The sequence below is a fragment of the Megalopta genalis genome, chromosome 5, assembly GCF_051020955.1.
Source record: "Megalopta genalis isolate 19385.01 chromosome 5, iyMegGena1_principal, whole genome shotgun sequence".
NCBI classification, from domain to species: Eukaryota; Metazoa; Arthropoda; class Insecta; order Hymenoptera; family Halictidae; genus Megalopta; species Megalopta genalis.
In genome coordinates, this window is record NC_135017.1 from 21,342,409 (window position 1) to 21,358,545 (window position 16,137).

Below are 16,137 nucleotides of genomic sequence, written 5' to 3' on the forward strand. Positions count from 1 at the left end.
TGTTTTAATCGACAAGTTTCTAATCATTGTAACTAGATCGCGGATATTATGCATTTATGGGATAAATGAACGGATCGAACACGAAACCATGAAGACGTTAGACAAATTTAAGGCTATTGTTTCATTATTTTTAGCTTATTGCAATTAGAACAAAAGGAAGTACATCGTCATCTCGCTTATATGCCTCGCAATTAGCTTCGATAATTTTTATGTTACACAAAGATCCACAGTTCGAACGTAACTGGGCACTTTTGGTAATTAAAATGGTGTTAAATATAAATAGTGTTAAATAGTAATGATTAAAAGTTTAAATACTGATTGAAACGGAATACGGTAAATATATTCTCTCCAATTGACGTTCAGATTGGACAAAACTGGATAATTTGGACAAGAAGAATGGACTCAGAACGGACACAAAAATGGACAATTTGGGAAGAGGGGATACGATTATCCTTATTATAGTTATCGATTCTCAAAAATGATAAATTCTCTTCTTCCCAAATTGTCCAGTTTTGTGCACAAACTGAGCGTGAATTAAGGAGAATTTACCGCGTTGTTGGACAGCATTAGCTTTCGTTAATTTACGGCGTTCTGGCCAGCCGCGAGAGAAGCAGGAGCGAAACGTTCGAAGTTGTTCGCCGGCAGAAAGGTCGCGGAGATTCTTTAACGAGTCCTCGAAAGGACTCACTTCGCGTCGAAGGGTGAGAAGGTAATTTCGGAGCGAAGCGTCCCCGAGAGCGGCGTCGCGTCGCGTCGAGCCGCGCCGCGGTGTCTTCGAATCTGAAGTGCCGCCATTAGAACGCCGGTTGGCACCCCGATTAGGCCGTGCCGCGGTGCCCCGAGCCTCCCGGTAATTATATAATTGCGTAAAATTAACTCGACCGGCATAAATTGGCTGCCGTTTAAGCGCGATTAAGAGAAATAAATCGCAATTACCGTGCGACATCTGATGACGGTGGCCACTGTAGATGGTCACGGCGCACCGTGTGACGCTGCTTGCCGCCGGTTTTATACGCCGTCCCTTCCCTCTCCTCTCCTTCGCCTAGACGGTCTCTATTACTTCGGAGAAATCATTAATTTAATTGCCCGTCACCGGCCTGTATCGACAAATTCGACACGGACGCGGGACAACTTATAAGCGATGCCGGAAGAGTCCTCGTATACCGGGTCGTCTGTCCGCCTTGGTTCGTTCGTCACACTTTTTGGAGGAACTTTTTTTGAAGCTAGAAGATGGAGTCTGTGAAAGATTTGCGAGATATTCTGTGACTATGTTTTTTTATCGGATTTAGGAGAGGAGAATCGGTAGACCTGCTATCGTGAAAAATGTTTCAGAAAGTATTTATAACTGGATTGCGGATCTTTATGCAATATAAACATTACCTTTGTTAATTACAAGATGTAGGGGCTAAATATTGGTTTTTTTCTTTGTTTAGTTGCTTTTATAAGTTCTGATTCATATATCGATGTCCTCGGTTTTTTTTAATCTTGGCTTTCTTCAGTTTTTCTTGAATTATTTTGTCTTGATATTGTAGAATATTAATCAGTGTGATTTTGAAATAATTCAAGATTAAATTGAATCTAGATAAAATATATTTGAAGATTAAATTCGATGTGATTTGAATATAATTCAAGATTAAATTCGATGTGATTTGAATATAATTCAAGATTAAATTCAATGTGATTTGAATATAATTCAAGATTAAATTCAATGTGATTTGAATATAATTCAAAACTAAATCCAATGGAATATGTATATAATTGAAGATTAAATTCAATGTAAATTGAATATAATGGAAGATTAAATTCAATGTAAATTGAATAGAATGGAAGGTTAAATTCAATGTAATTTAAAAATAATTCAAGATTAAATTCAATGTGATTTGAATATAATTCGAGACTAAATTCAATGTAATTGAAATATAATTCGAGATTAAATTCAATATAATTGAAATATAATTCAAGATAAAATTGAATGTAATTCAAACATAATTCAAGATTAAATTCAACGTATTTGAAATATAATTCAATATTAAATTCAATATAATTGAAATATAATTCAAGATTAAATTGAATGTAATTCAAACATAATTCGAGATTAAATTCAACGTATTTGAATGGAATGCCGAAAGAAAGTTGGACAGTTTGTATTGAATTGTTGCCAACGCGAGTACACAATTTTCTACCGCGGAATTGTGCAAATAGGTTACAGAGAGAACGATACATTTTTGCTGGAGGAGTTCGCAGGCATCATGATTCGACAGTAAATAAACGTGAATTCTGTTGTTACTGGAGTAGACAATGGTAATAGCGCCCTCTCCATTCCCACGATCGAGGTGGTTTCGGAGAATCGATTGTGATTCGTGGAATAGAAATCCGTGGGAAATGTTTGGAATTCCTTGAATGTGATTCGCTGATGGAGAAGAAGGCTGAACAAACAGTTCAATTCTGGAATCACCGATAGAAATTAGTGCATTACGCGAACGGTTCCTTGAAGGGAATAAACTTCCAACGTTCGCTACGAAAATATTCATCCGCGAAATTAATTTCTGCTCTATAATTACAGCTGTTTTAAATATTGCTTCATAAAAATAACAAGCACATATTTATCCAGATTTTCAGCAATATTTATCATAATACAGGTCGAGTGACACAAGTCTATCGAATAAATTCGGAAATTAAAAAATTCGCTAGACGTCATTTTGATGCGAGAACAGTGTCATGGTTATGTTATTAATATTATTAATATTATTAATTCCAATATTTACGTTATTTTCTCTTACAACGATATAAACTTTCATCCTTAAGTTATTTTTGGAGATATAAGTACCGTGATAATTTGTGCGAACGCATGAAGTTCAGAAAACAACGAGACGGCCCGGCGACGTGAAACACAACAGTTTTGTCCGTAAAAGTAGAAGAAATCGAAACTCAATTAACAGAGAATGTTGTACGCCAGCGTGAGCTTCGTGGAAAATACGCGCGGGACATTTCTTCGAGCAGGAAGTTGAGTAGTAGCGAAAGAACGTGCCGCGGAAACGAAGAAATTGCGGGCCGACGCTGCGCGCGGTAAAACTGGATCCGGAGATGTTAATTTAATGCCGTTCGCGTACTTTTATCTTTCCCCGATGAACATTAATTCTCGGCGGCCGCGAACAGACACGAATTTACGAGCGTGATTCGTTATCCGTACCGGAAGACCGACGAACTGAAATCGCGAAATCTATTGCTTCCGAACACGCAGCCGCGCGGGGCGTCGAGACGTTGCGACCCCCTAGATGGTTTAAATCAAATACGAATTTCGCTCCCGTGAATACGAGATTGAATTCCGTTCACGGTATTTTGTCGAATTAACGTGCTGATCGAGAATGATATATACGACCGGCCGCTAGCAAACACTTTATTTTACTTCTTTACGCGGTTTCCGCGGCTTTTACGTCACCGCAGGCGGAATATCTCACATTGCTGCAGTGATATCCGACGTCTCGATAACATTTTTTACTAGAAAGTTGAATGAGATATTCGTAGAAACGTGTTTCCGAGATTTAAATGAATATCGAATTAACGATTTAAATGTTAGACATCGTTGTTTCAATTTTTATTCAAATTCAAATATCGGGTATTGTACTTTCAATTTTTATTTCAATTCAAGAATCAGGTATTGTTTTTTCAATTTTTATTCCAATTTAAATATTAGACATTGTTGTTTCAATTTTTATTCAAATTCAAATGCCAGGTATTGTTCTTTCGATTTTTATTTCAATTTAAATATTAGGCATTGTTGTTTCAATTTTTATTTCCATTCAAAAATATCAGATATTGTTCTTCCAATTTTTATTTCAATTTAAATATTTAAAAGATTTAAAAAGTTGTTGAATCTTACTGTATCTGTTGCAATTATATGATTTGGATCACATTTGTCATTAAATTTTGAAACGAACTGTTTAATTTGGATCACAAAAATTTGAATAGGAAACTAATGTATAATGAATGTATTAATGACAACGAATATGATTTACATAGCTGCAGTTTCGTAGATTAATCTTATTAGTTTCATGAGGCAAATGTTCTGGGCGATTTTATTTTTTGAATTACATCAAAATATGGTCGTAATTGTGTCCTGACTTTACTTTTACATTATGTTTTAATAATTACACAAAAAATACAATATACTATACAATGAAATAAAATCGTTTAGAATAAAATATGATCAAATAAAATAGAATAAAATAAAGTACAATAAAATGAAATATAACAGAATAAAATACAACAAAATAAAATAGAATAGGATACGATTCAATAAAATACAATAAAATAGAACACAATAGAATACAATAGAATAAAATACAATAAAATAAAACAGAATACAATAGAATAAAATAAAATAAAAAAATAAAATAGAATAGAACAAACTATAAGAAAATAATATAAGATAGAATAGAATAAAATACAACAAAATAAACCAAGGCAGACTGAAATACGATAAATTCAACTCAAATAAAATCCAATAATTTACACGACGCTCATAATCGTCATAAGCATCGCCAACCCTGCAGCAGCGAAAATGGTCCATCTCCGAGGATTAATAACGCGTTCACGTTCTGGATCGTGGTTTCCGGAAAATCCAGTAGATAAGGCGTTGCTGATCGGACACTGGTAACCGAGCAACGATCAGCCATTCCGTAACTACTGCGGCGACGTCTGCGGTACGGGACTCGCGCTGGCAAAATTTCACCGTCGATTGCGAGTTGCGAGTCGAGACCATCGGCGAGCGTCGCGTTGGTCAAGCGTTTGCGGCGGCCAGGAGGAAACAAAGAAAGGGGCCGGCGGCGCGGAGCGGAGCGGAGCCGAGCGGATCGGAGCGGTCATGACGCGACGCGACGCGAGGCGACGCGACGCGGAGGCGCTCTCAATATTTCCAGGAGAATTAATTCAGGGAATCTTCGCCATAAATTCTCGTCCGCGTGGGACATTCTCTGGAGAATATTCTCGATCCGCGGGTCGGTGCAGCCGGGGCTTTCTGGCACGCGCCTCGAAAATGGCGTCGCACGGTGACGTCACGTAATCCACGCTTGTATACCCGCTTCTGCCGGTGAGAGCAAAAGGGAAGAGAATGGAAAAGAGGGACACCAGGGTAGCCGGGGATGGCTAGCGAGCCTCGATTGGTCAGCCGGTCGGATGGAGGGAGTGGTCGAAAGCCGCCGGTTATATCGATCTCTCGAAGTCGGCTCGTTCGCAGCCGGAGACACTCCGGTGAACCGGAGTGCTGGCCTCTCTGCGGTGAACGCGCGTGTCCTCTTCGTCCTTAACCCTTTCGACCCTGCCGGGACACATGTGTCCGAGCGAGCTTTTCCGATTGCCGGGAGAACGATACTTGTCACGCGGACGCGTTATTTTCCGCCGATCTGGCGCGTCCAATGTTGTACAGCAATATTTATGGTCGGCGATAATGACGATGACCGAAATAATAATGATCGGTTCACGAAATCATGGTTTCCTTAGGTCTTTCGCCTGAAGCGATCTTTCTCCGAAATCTTGATGTAGTAGATATGTTTTTTTAGGGGGGAGGGAGGAGTTTGAGATCAGCATGTGAAAATTTATGGGAAATGATGTGCAACGTGTCATAGGAAAAAATACATGGTATTGGATGAGTCAGAATCTTGTTGGAATATTTCGAGTTGAACACGAATTTTCACGGTTAAAAAATAATTCATACCGCGGTCTTTCTATTTTGTTTTCCTCATTCCGCAACGTCTCGGCTTTGACGCGAAGCAAATCATCGCTTTATCTCGTTACTATCGAAATGCTTTAATATTTTAATTTATCAGATAATTCGAGCGTAAATCTTTCAGATAGAAGCATCATTAGAATTTATGTTAAACAATGGGAATTGTTCACGACTCAGAGAAAGAGAGAAAATAGAAAGGAGAAAAGCAGAAACATTCGTATATTTTCATTCGTTTTGTGAAAATTTATAGTTTGACAAATTCATACGAAAGTAAAAATTACAGCATAAAGTTAGTTATAAATCATGCAATTGTATCGATCGATGGAACTATTTTCGTACGATTTGTTTTTTCGTGGAATTCGCAGGAATTGATGTCTATGTTGTGAGAACGGCAATAAAAACAGTGCAAAAAGGATTGCATAGACGGTCGTGTTTAATCACTTGAACGTCAAATGGCAAGTTCAATGTCAGAAGAGAAAAAGTGGACACGGGGATTCAATTAAATCGAACACCGCCGATCTAAAAAGCGAAAACCGGACCCCAGCGACCGGCCGTCCCTTCTCGCTGTCGGGGGTTGCGTATCGAAAGCATGGTGATGACCCTTATCAATGGGGGTCAAACCCCTCGCCGGCTGAAATCCAATATACTCGTGGTAAAGGAAAGTCCCTACATTGATTTCACCCCGTTTCAAACCCCGTATGCATCGATGAGCGTTTATTAATCGAGAATTAAGCCACTAAATCCCTACAACTTATTGCCAGACATTTTCGTCCAATAATTTCTTCGTCACATTTGAAATATGAACTTCTTCGCTCGTTAGCAACAATTAATGCTCTCTTTCTACGTATTATCAATAGCAACACAGTCAGAAGAATGTTATATAAAAATCTAGCTCGCGAGAATGTTAATGACAAAGTTTATTCATTCACTAGTGGCAATGTAGAATTTTATTTCATTTTATTTTAATTACAGAATTTATATTAAGTCTGTAATTTCTCTTCTCTAATTTCACATTAATTATTTGCTTCGATTAAATCGAACAATTCTTCGCTATCAATCGTTGAAGAATATTGCAATTTCTTGTCTCAGATCTGTCACAATTTATTTCAATTGTATTTATTTGAAGATAAAGTAGTTCAACATTTTCTACAAAGCAAGAATGCAATATTTTCAAGGATATCAACACAATCTTAACTATAATCGTCGGAATATATATTAAATACTCCGGAAATAATAAATATTTTATGCTAATAAAATAAATAGTATTTTAATTATATCTCTATCATAATTGTAATAATTTATATACAATTGCCACTTAAATTATACACGTACATTATTCTCTAATGCAATTACATTTTTATCGATTTTAGGGAATTACACCATAATGAATAATGATTACGACTGCTTTCGTTAACATTCTCGTGGAACAGCAACGATAATCAAACGTTCACAATGAAACGCGAACATTATAAAAGTAAAAAATCCTCGTACCGGGAAGTTTCGCCCCGAATTTCCTTCGACTTTGTGTGCTGTTTCTTTGTCGGAAATGCTGGAGGGAATTCCTTGTACCGTCTTGCCATGCTCTTTGATATCGCGATATTGAATACTGAAACATTCATAACAGGTGCGTTCATCCGTAACTTTGTATTCGCCTGCTTTTGCGTGTCTGAGGTTACAAACGGAAACAGGCCCCACTGTATTCTTCGTTTGTGAATGATTATTGTTCTTTAATAACGCTCGGACAGATCGTCTTTCCATATCGTTCGCATATTTTCATAAATGAAAAGTGATAGAAATTTGTAACACTATCGAATAAATAATATTTACATAATATTTAACATTGCATTGTTGAACGTAATAAGTAATTTGTGATTGTTTTATTTATATTTTACGATTTACGAGATTTTAATTTTCGCTACCAATTGAAAAAAGCAATTCTTATCCTTATTAAGTTAATAAGGAAGAAAAGTATGAAAATGTGTTCACCAGAAATTTTAAATTATATGATATAATTTATATTATTATATTATTATATATTTATATTATATATAATCTCTTCTATTCTTTTATCACGTTTCCTGAAACACAGAAAATAATCATAGATTGTTTTTTACATTCTACAATATAATATCAAATATTATTATTCAATCATTAGTATACCAAATTTTGCATACCAAATTCTCCAACATCAAGGTATTTGCAAGCTCTCCTGTTATATATGGAATAAATAAAAAAATAAAAACTTCTTTCATGGAATAAATTTCTGGAAAGAAATATCTCGATTTATCGACGCACATTCCATAAAACAGAATTCAATTAAGATACAAAAATAATTGTCAATAACTCTCTCTCTCTCTCTCTCTCTCTCTCTCTCTCTCTCTCTCTCATTTACCGTCGCGGTAATAAATGATTCGCCAGAATAATTCCAGGATAATTTCCATTTCGAAATGATTTTCAACGGGATATGCAACGACGTCGTGCCGCAGTTTCATAGTTACGGTCCGATCATAATCTTCGTGAGAGAGCATCCTAATTCAATACGGAGGGCAGCAGCCGTCGAATAATGTACCATAAGTGTCAAAACGATTTATGCGAGCCGCGTCCGCGGCTATAACGTTTTCATGGCCGAGTATGCGAGAGGCCAATATGCTGGAACAAAATGGACGGGGGTGTTGCTGGTAAATGGTGTGTCAGATAGCGCGGACAATATTGCCCGGTCTTCGTTGGGCTACCGAGTCACCCTCCCTTATTTAAGTGGAAGGACCGACGTCGATTATGGCTAAGGGGCTCCTCCACTTTTGTTTCCGGCCAGACGTATTGCTAGGAATTTGTTATACGCGTCATCGTTACGATTAATTATTTGATTCGCCTTTTGACGTATGCCGACTTCCCAATTTTATTTATGGGTACAGCACTGCCTGCGATTATTTCTACCATTAATCGACAAATAGATCGACAAATATTTTATTAATATTCAGTCTAGAAATAGTTTAAATGTTTTCAGATGCTGAATGATAGTTAACAAAAGTGTCTGTGAGACTTTTGCGATTGTTTCATCGTTAACACCGCTATAGTAAATTTTCCCTAATTTTCCATCCGAGCAGCTCATTTTTATAGTTGCTGACGAGGCTCGAATAATCCCAATTTATTTAATTTAACCATTTGCACTCGGAGAATTTATATTCTCTTTGTAAATTCTCTCTAATTGACCCTCGGCTTGTACACAAAAGTGGACAATTTGGGAAGAGGAGATACGATTATTCGAGCCTCGTCAAAAACTAGTTGCTGGATTGATATTCGTATTCAACCTATTTTGTTGAAATTCAACAACCTCGTTCAATCTCAAATATTTCTTTTTATTCATTTCGCAATATTTTTTCCGACGACTTATTCTGGTTTAAGTTTTTACAATAAACGTAGAACAATGTTCGCAACTTTGTTGCAGTTCTAAGTTACTTCTAATTCTCCTTTCCATCGATAAATTGAATATCAAAAATAGGATTTAAGGAAAACAATCTAAAGATAATACTTACACTTGGAATATTAAAAATCCATATTTTTAAATTCCGTATTATTGCGTCCGATGAACAAAGTCAGCGAGAAGGGACGAGTGAATTTTTTTAGAATTTACCGATTCATTAGATTCTGTCCAAACGTTCATTACAAAATACCCAATTAATTCGCACCAGCAAATATTGTTTCGCTTCTCATATATCGGATTGTTGCAAACATAATTTCAATTCCTTCGCAAGCTATTTATTTCAAAAATCGAAATTACTTTCGCAACGAACTAACATTATCGCGTCGATAAAAGAAACGCCGAAGACACGCGTCACTTCGACGTTAAATCGTTCCTCCGAGAAAAATTGAATGCGCGAACGCTGGTTTCGCAACTCGTATTCCGAAACGGCGCGTTTCGAGTGGTTATCCGTTTGCTGAAATACGGCCCTCGGAATCGATGCTCCTTCTCACGGTTGTGTGCTGTAGCATCATTTTCCGGCTCAGCGGCTTCCTATCAAATAGTGCTTCAGGTTCCCGTCGTCACCGGCAAGATCAGATCTTTTGTGCCCGCGCCCCGTGTTTCTTTCAGCGTGGATGCGCCAATATGGTAACGTACGGGCGCACACGTTGCTGACTTTGAAGCAGGTAGATCCACGTGCTGGCACGTGTGCGCCGACAGATACAAACTTAATCGGCCGTGCCGTCTACCACGTGCCGTGAATTTAAGTATATTCGAAAACGTCGATCTGCCGCTTCTCGAGGCTGCAACATGAAATTACAAAGACGCCGATCAGCCGTTTAATTTCGCGCGGACGCCGCGCAATGTCTGATAACGTCGCGTCGCGATAATTCGCGTTGTTAATATCGAGCGACTGTTATTTCGGGTGGCCATTAATGCAACTGCAACTGTGATCGTTCTGCAATTATGTCGCGTACACGTCTGCAAAATGTTATGAAATGTGCGTAATGGGCGCAGAATCTGTTTCGAATTCTATTTCGAACGAGAGATCGCGAAATTGTTATATTAATTATGTAATTATTTGTACGCAAGCTGTGGTTTATCGGCGAACAGTGATCTAATAAAAATTAATAAAAATTAATTGTTGGTAAACAGTAAAATATATTTGATCAGTTATCAGTGAATGGTAAGTCAGGTTTCAGAAAATCTAGGAAATTTATCGCTATTAAATTATTATTAAATTATTATTGTTCAATTAGTATTTGATACTATTAGAATTAGTTAGTTATAACTTGTGATATTCATAGGAGAAGCCGATGGATATTGATGTATGGTTGAATGAATAGAATTTTATTTTGATTCTTGGTTTACTGTAAAAGAGCATAAAAATAATATAATAATAAAATATAATAAAATATAAAATAGATACATAATATATATAATAGTACAGCAATATAATAATACAATAATATAATAATATAATAATATAATAATATAATAATATAATAATATAATAATATAATAATATAATAATATAATAATATAATAATATAATAATATCATAATATAATAATATAATAATATAATAATATAATAATATGATAATATAATAATATAATAACATAGTAACATAATAATATAATGATATAATGATATAATAACATAGTAATATAATAATATAGTGATATAATAATATAGTATAAAAATTATTCCGCACTCCAGCAATTAAATTTAATCATGGACGAATTCTGAAACGATCGGCCGCGATTTCGTTACTTTCCTTCGAAAATGAATTTCATCGTATCGACTCCAACGCGGCGGTTTATTCGCGAGGAAAGCGATAAAAGAGATATAACCGTCGACCCGCGATTTCTCCGATTCGCACGTTATTAATCAAACGCGCGAATTGATGTGGCAACGCACACGTTCGCGCGCGTATGAGGTAACGCGGGACTGGTTAAACACGTTTGGGAAAACATAAGTTTCTGTATGAACGATGATAAACCATCCGCTGACGTGGCTGACACGCTTATCACACAGCTGTTCGACCAGTTCGGGGTGCAACAAACAGTAACACAACGACGTTTGAACATCGGCGCGTTTCTTAATATTCGTTATTACACACTATACAACCAACGTTCGGCGATACGCTCCGACGATCGAAGCGCGCGGATCTTTTCCTCGCGCTCGTTTGCATCTCGTTTTCACCAGCGTGCACTTTTACAAATCGAATACTTCAGCGTTGACGTCAAAGAGAACAGAATTACGTTCCGACTCGAAAGAATGGAACAACGTCCGCACGCCTGACAGGTTACCGCTAAACAAAAATCGTCGCCTGAAACACGGCGAGCTGATGAAACACTCAGACGTTAACGAAGCGCGTCGTCGTTTCGCTTCGAAAATCTTCGACGCGCCCGACCAAGGGGATCGATGCTAATTAGAAACGTTGAATCGCCTGTTCCTGTTCTTTCGACGCAACGATCAAACGAACGCTCGCGTCGACGACAATCGAATTGTTAAAAGACAAGATCCGCCCGAAGGGACGACGCTCTGACACTCGATCCGATCGCCACTTGTAAGTACAACTGTTTGCTCAAGATCCGCCGGTTTCCCATAAACTTCTCCTTAATTACGGCCGATTTCCCTCCGGGATCTCGTATCGTCGGAGCGTAGCTGAAGGACCTGGATGATCCGCACGGTCACCCTTCGGAGATATCAAGATCAAAGATAGGCCCGGACACAGGCGTGCAACCGTTGCGTTGTAAGGAACATGAGATCTTAACTGGTCGATCCCGTGACATATTCCGTTTGTCCCCCGTCCGTTCGTCTGTCCGTCCGGTCTGTCCGTCGGTCCGTCCGTCCGTTTGTTCGTCCGTTCCCGTGGCCCCGGCCCCGTCGGTTTGTACGTCCGTGTCGCTCAGCGGGTGCCATCACCAGTTCTGCACCCTCGCATCCGTCAAAACGTTGACTCTTCTTTTATTACGCGGCCGGCCGCGTTATAAATTTCGATGAACGATGAGCCGGGTCGCACGGAAGAAAAAGTCACTCCTACCTTTCCGTATAACCAATTACTTGTCGTACACGAGAAAGTCCCTCGTGCGTCCACGCCGAGAACGCGGTTGTCCGAGTGAAATCGGCCGGGTCCAATCGATGATTGCTTAACGGCATGCGCGTGGATGCTCGTCACTATTGAATTTGGGAGCAGTTGATGGCCCGTGTAAATCGAGAGTGTAACAGGCCCGCGGCGGTTACTTCTCGGTCATTTTCTCAGCCGGGACCGCGATGCCGGCGAGTCGCGCGCGCTTTTAACCCTTTGCACTCGAGCGGCGACTCTGGAGCACCGCTAAAATTGTTGTGTCACGTTCCAAGATGATTTTTATATCGACAAAGTTTAGATTTGAACAATTGTTAAAAGTGTAACTGTTGTTACGAGTCACCGCGAGACTCGATTTCGTACGCATAGAATGCACTTTGTCGTACAAAATGGAAATACTATAAGTCGGAAAGATTGGTTTAGATTAACAGCTAAAATGGCTTCGAGTGCAAAGGATTAACGTTCGGCAAACGTGAAGGGTTTGCCTGAAGCAGGAGGATGGACGAACTTTTGGTCACCACGGGTGATCTGTTTTCTTTTTGAACGCGCTAGATTTACGGAACGCAAGAAACAGATGTTTTATGTTAGCTTATGAAAGTAAGGATAAGACGTTTATTCTGATTTTTAACAAGTGTTATTGTAACGTTTGCCGTAAGTAACATATAAGTTGAATAAATAACTCGTAAATGTATCTTTACGATATGAATAATCGTGAATTAAGAAGATAGTGATGCGTCATTTTGACGGGTTCCGTAAATCTAGTGTTAAATTATAGGCGTAATTTGAAGGCTAAAATAAGAGTTTAAAAAAATGAACATAGATAACGTCGGACAGGCGACTAGGAATAATTACGACGCTTTGGACATCCCTGATTTGAAGGGTGATCGCTAGATTGCGGATTTTATTTCCTCTTCTAATAATTGTAATAAGTTGAGAACAATGTGGCATTGTCCTTGAATTCTTATAATTCCTTTATAATCTTTGCGTTCGACCTAATCGTTCTTGTCATGAATGCATAAAAAGCGCGATCTAGTAATTGCTTTTGGAGCGATTAGACCAAATTTCTGAATCTGTTGCAGGCAACAGGAATTCTTTTTTTAATAGTTTTAAGACGTTGAAAATGATATGTTGGTATTCTTCAGTTGTTTACATTTTACTACTGTTTGAAATCGCACTTATTCGTTCTTGTTAAAAATGCGTAAGATTTACAGTCTACAGATAACGATTATTATATTATTAATTTAGAATATAGTTATATATATCGTATATATATATACATACATATATTATTATACTAGTATATATATTATATATATTATTATATTGATATATATGTTATATTACACATATTATTATATTAATATATATTATTAATTTATTATTATATTATCAATATGGGGAACCACAGTCACCTAAATAATGGGTCTCAAAATACAGCGCGTACGTATAGCAATTAACTGTTAATTCTACACCTAAACGCATTCTAAAAATGACTTTCCTGTTCGCCTATTTAGAATTTCGTCAGAACGTTTTCCCAAACTCGCGAGAAAAATCGAGGAAACGCGTTTCGTAAATTTCGGCGACCTATACACAAGCATGCCGAAAATTGCATCGCGGTGCACCGCGACTGTCGCAAAGTTACAGAGTGAAAAGCACCGTGAATTCTTGTCGTTCCAGGTCTCGAGTCCCAAGTCCAGGATTCGAAAGATCTGTACTGGTTCTAGAAGCGAGTTTCGGAGTCTCATGGGCCGGACTAGTTTCGCGATGAGCACGAGGATGGAACCGCGAAGCCAGCAGCATCATCAGCAGCAGCAACAGCAACAGCATCAGCAGTCGTTGCTCCTCGCTGCGAAGCTGTGAACGCGACACGATCGGGGTCAGTTGTTCTGGAACGAGGAGGGTCCGTGGTACACCGAGGAGGAACGCAGCGACAAAATGGCGAGGGCCGCGGATTACTGGAGCGTACACCGGGAAAGAGAGAGAGAGAGAGAGAGAGAGAGAGAGAGAGAGAGAGAGAGAGAGAGAGAGAGAGAGAGACAAGCAGTACTTATATTTACTTACGACGACGCAAAGTGATATTAGCGTGCTAGGGTGATCTGATTCGTTTTTTTTCTTCCCGGGGGGGAATTCGTTTTTCTTTTCGTTTCCCGGCGTACGGGATCGCTACGGGATCGACGGTGGGACTTTTGTTATATGTGGCCGGAGGAACGTGTTGTCGCCGCGTCGCGCGAACCCGTTACCGCCGTGTCGAGCAAGTGTACATAGTGTTACCTAATTACTGTAAGGATCTACTATTAGCGTACAACTCAGATAGTATTAGAGGTATACTTTGCGCGCACTATTACCTTCATAGTGACTGATGTCCGACCGGCAATCGAAACGAAAGAGCCTCTAGTTCGTATAGAGTGCAGGGGATTAAGCCACTGAAGGCGTGTCTAAATTTTCCAAATAATTAGAGGGACGCTCGGCCGATCCCCCATCGGTCGATCGATCGATCGTCCCGTTGTCACTTGGATCGGATGATTTTCATGCCGCGCGATAGGGGTACATCCGTTTAGAGAACAGAGAGAGTCTGTGAAAGGAAAAAAGACAGCAAAATAGGGAGACGGAGAGAGAAGTAAAGAGAGAAATGGAGAAAAAGAGAAATAGGGAGAGAGAGAGAGGGAGAGAAAGAGAGAAAGAGAAAAATAGAAGAAGAGAGAAATAGAGAGCGAAAGAGCGAGAGAGAGAGAGCGAGAGAGGGTGGTCCATGTTCCTCGAGTAATATTATCGATTGTATAGAGTGTATTTTCTTTGATAAAGACCATTAATTAATTAAACGTATCACGATAGTTAACTTATTGAAAGCAGGATCGGAATCGACGCAGGAAGATCAAGGGATTAATTATTTGGTGAATTTAGCTGCAGACTTAAGGAAAATATTTATTGACCAATGATCTTGCCATATATATATTGTATATATATATATTATAAATACATATATATATATATACATATACATATACATAATACTTATTATTATTATTATTGTATCATAACACCAGGCGCTGCAGAAATTCTGGAAACCTCTCCCAGTCAGCAAATTAAAATAGTTATCACCCGACGACGTGTCAGCATGATTCTTTACTTACCTTCCCTCCCATAGGACTCAACCCGTTTACCATAACAGACAAATGATACGATACACACGTGCACGCGCGACCTCGTCGCTTCGGCTAGCGGATTACTCTACAATTAAGCGCATCGTATCCATCTCATGTTATCGTCATCGTAGGTGTTTAAATAAATGATGCATTAATATTATACACACCCGTTGCGTTCTTTCCTCGTTTTTCTTGTTTTCTTTTCACCTGATTTTCACGCTTCAGCTTTCACGCGACGAAACTTCTACGTTAATTTGTTGCTTCTTTCTTCGTTCTGAATACGTTGTTCCTATTCGCTGTTCCATTCGAATGTTTGACGATGTCTGAGAGCACCGTCAAGAGGACTTCAGTATGCGGCGATGGGACACCATTTTCGGTACGTAATTGCGATCTCATGCTTTATTTTTGTTGCGATTTTCAATTGCTCGTCTTACAGTTTCATGTGAAAACGCTGGAACTACCGAATTACTAGGCATGGAACTTGTGAAACAGATTGTAAAAATTATGGGATCCCGGTAATCGGGGCTCTGTTGATATTACAATACGAAGCGAATTGAATAATTATATATTATTATAATTTTCTGCTGTTCTCGTGAAATCAAGGATTGCATCATTTTGACCGTTCCGGTAGATCCAGCGCTAAAGAAACTCTCGCTGCATTTGATTCTCCTTTGTGATTGCAGTGAAATAAATTGAAACATTGATAGAACATTAA

General features: G+C 38.6%; 1 protein-coding gene across 3 annotated transcripts in view; it reads left to right on the plus strand.

Annotated features, from left to right (window-relative positions):
• vg (transcription factor vestigial) overlaps nucleotides 1-15,582 on the plus strand; it is a 162,177-nt gene extending 146,595 nt beyond the window's left edge. For all 3 annotated transcript variants that reach the window (XM_076521709.1, XM_033469255.2, XM_076521710.1), the window contains exon 6: nucleotides 13,957-15,582. In XM_076521709.1, the coding sequence (XP_076377824.1) occupies nucleotides 13,957-14,003 (47 nt within the window). In that variant the 3' untranslated portion in view covers nucleotides 14,004-15,582. The remainder of the gene's footprint in view (nucleotides 1-13,956) is intronic.
• The last annotated feature ends 555 nt before the right edge of the window (nucleotides 15,583-16,137 follow it).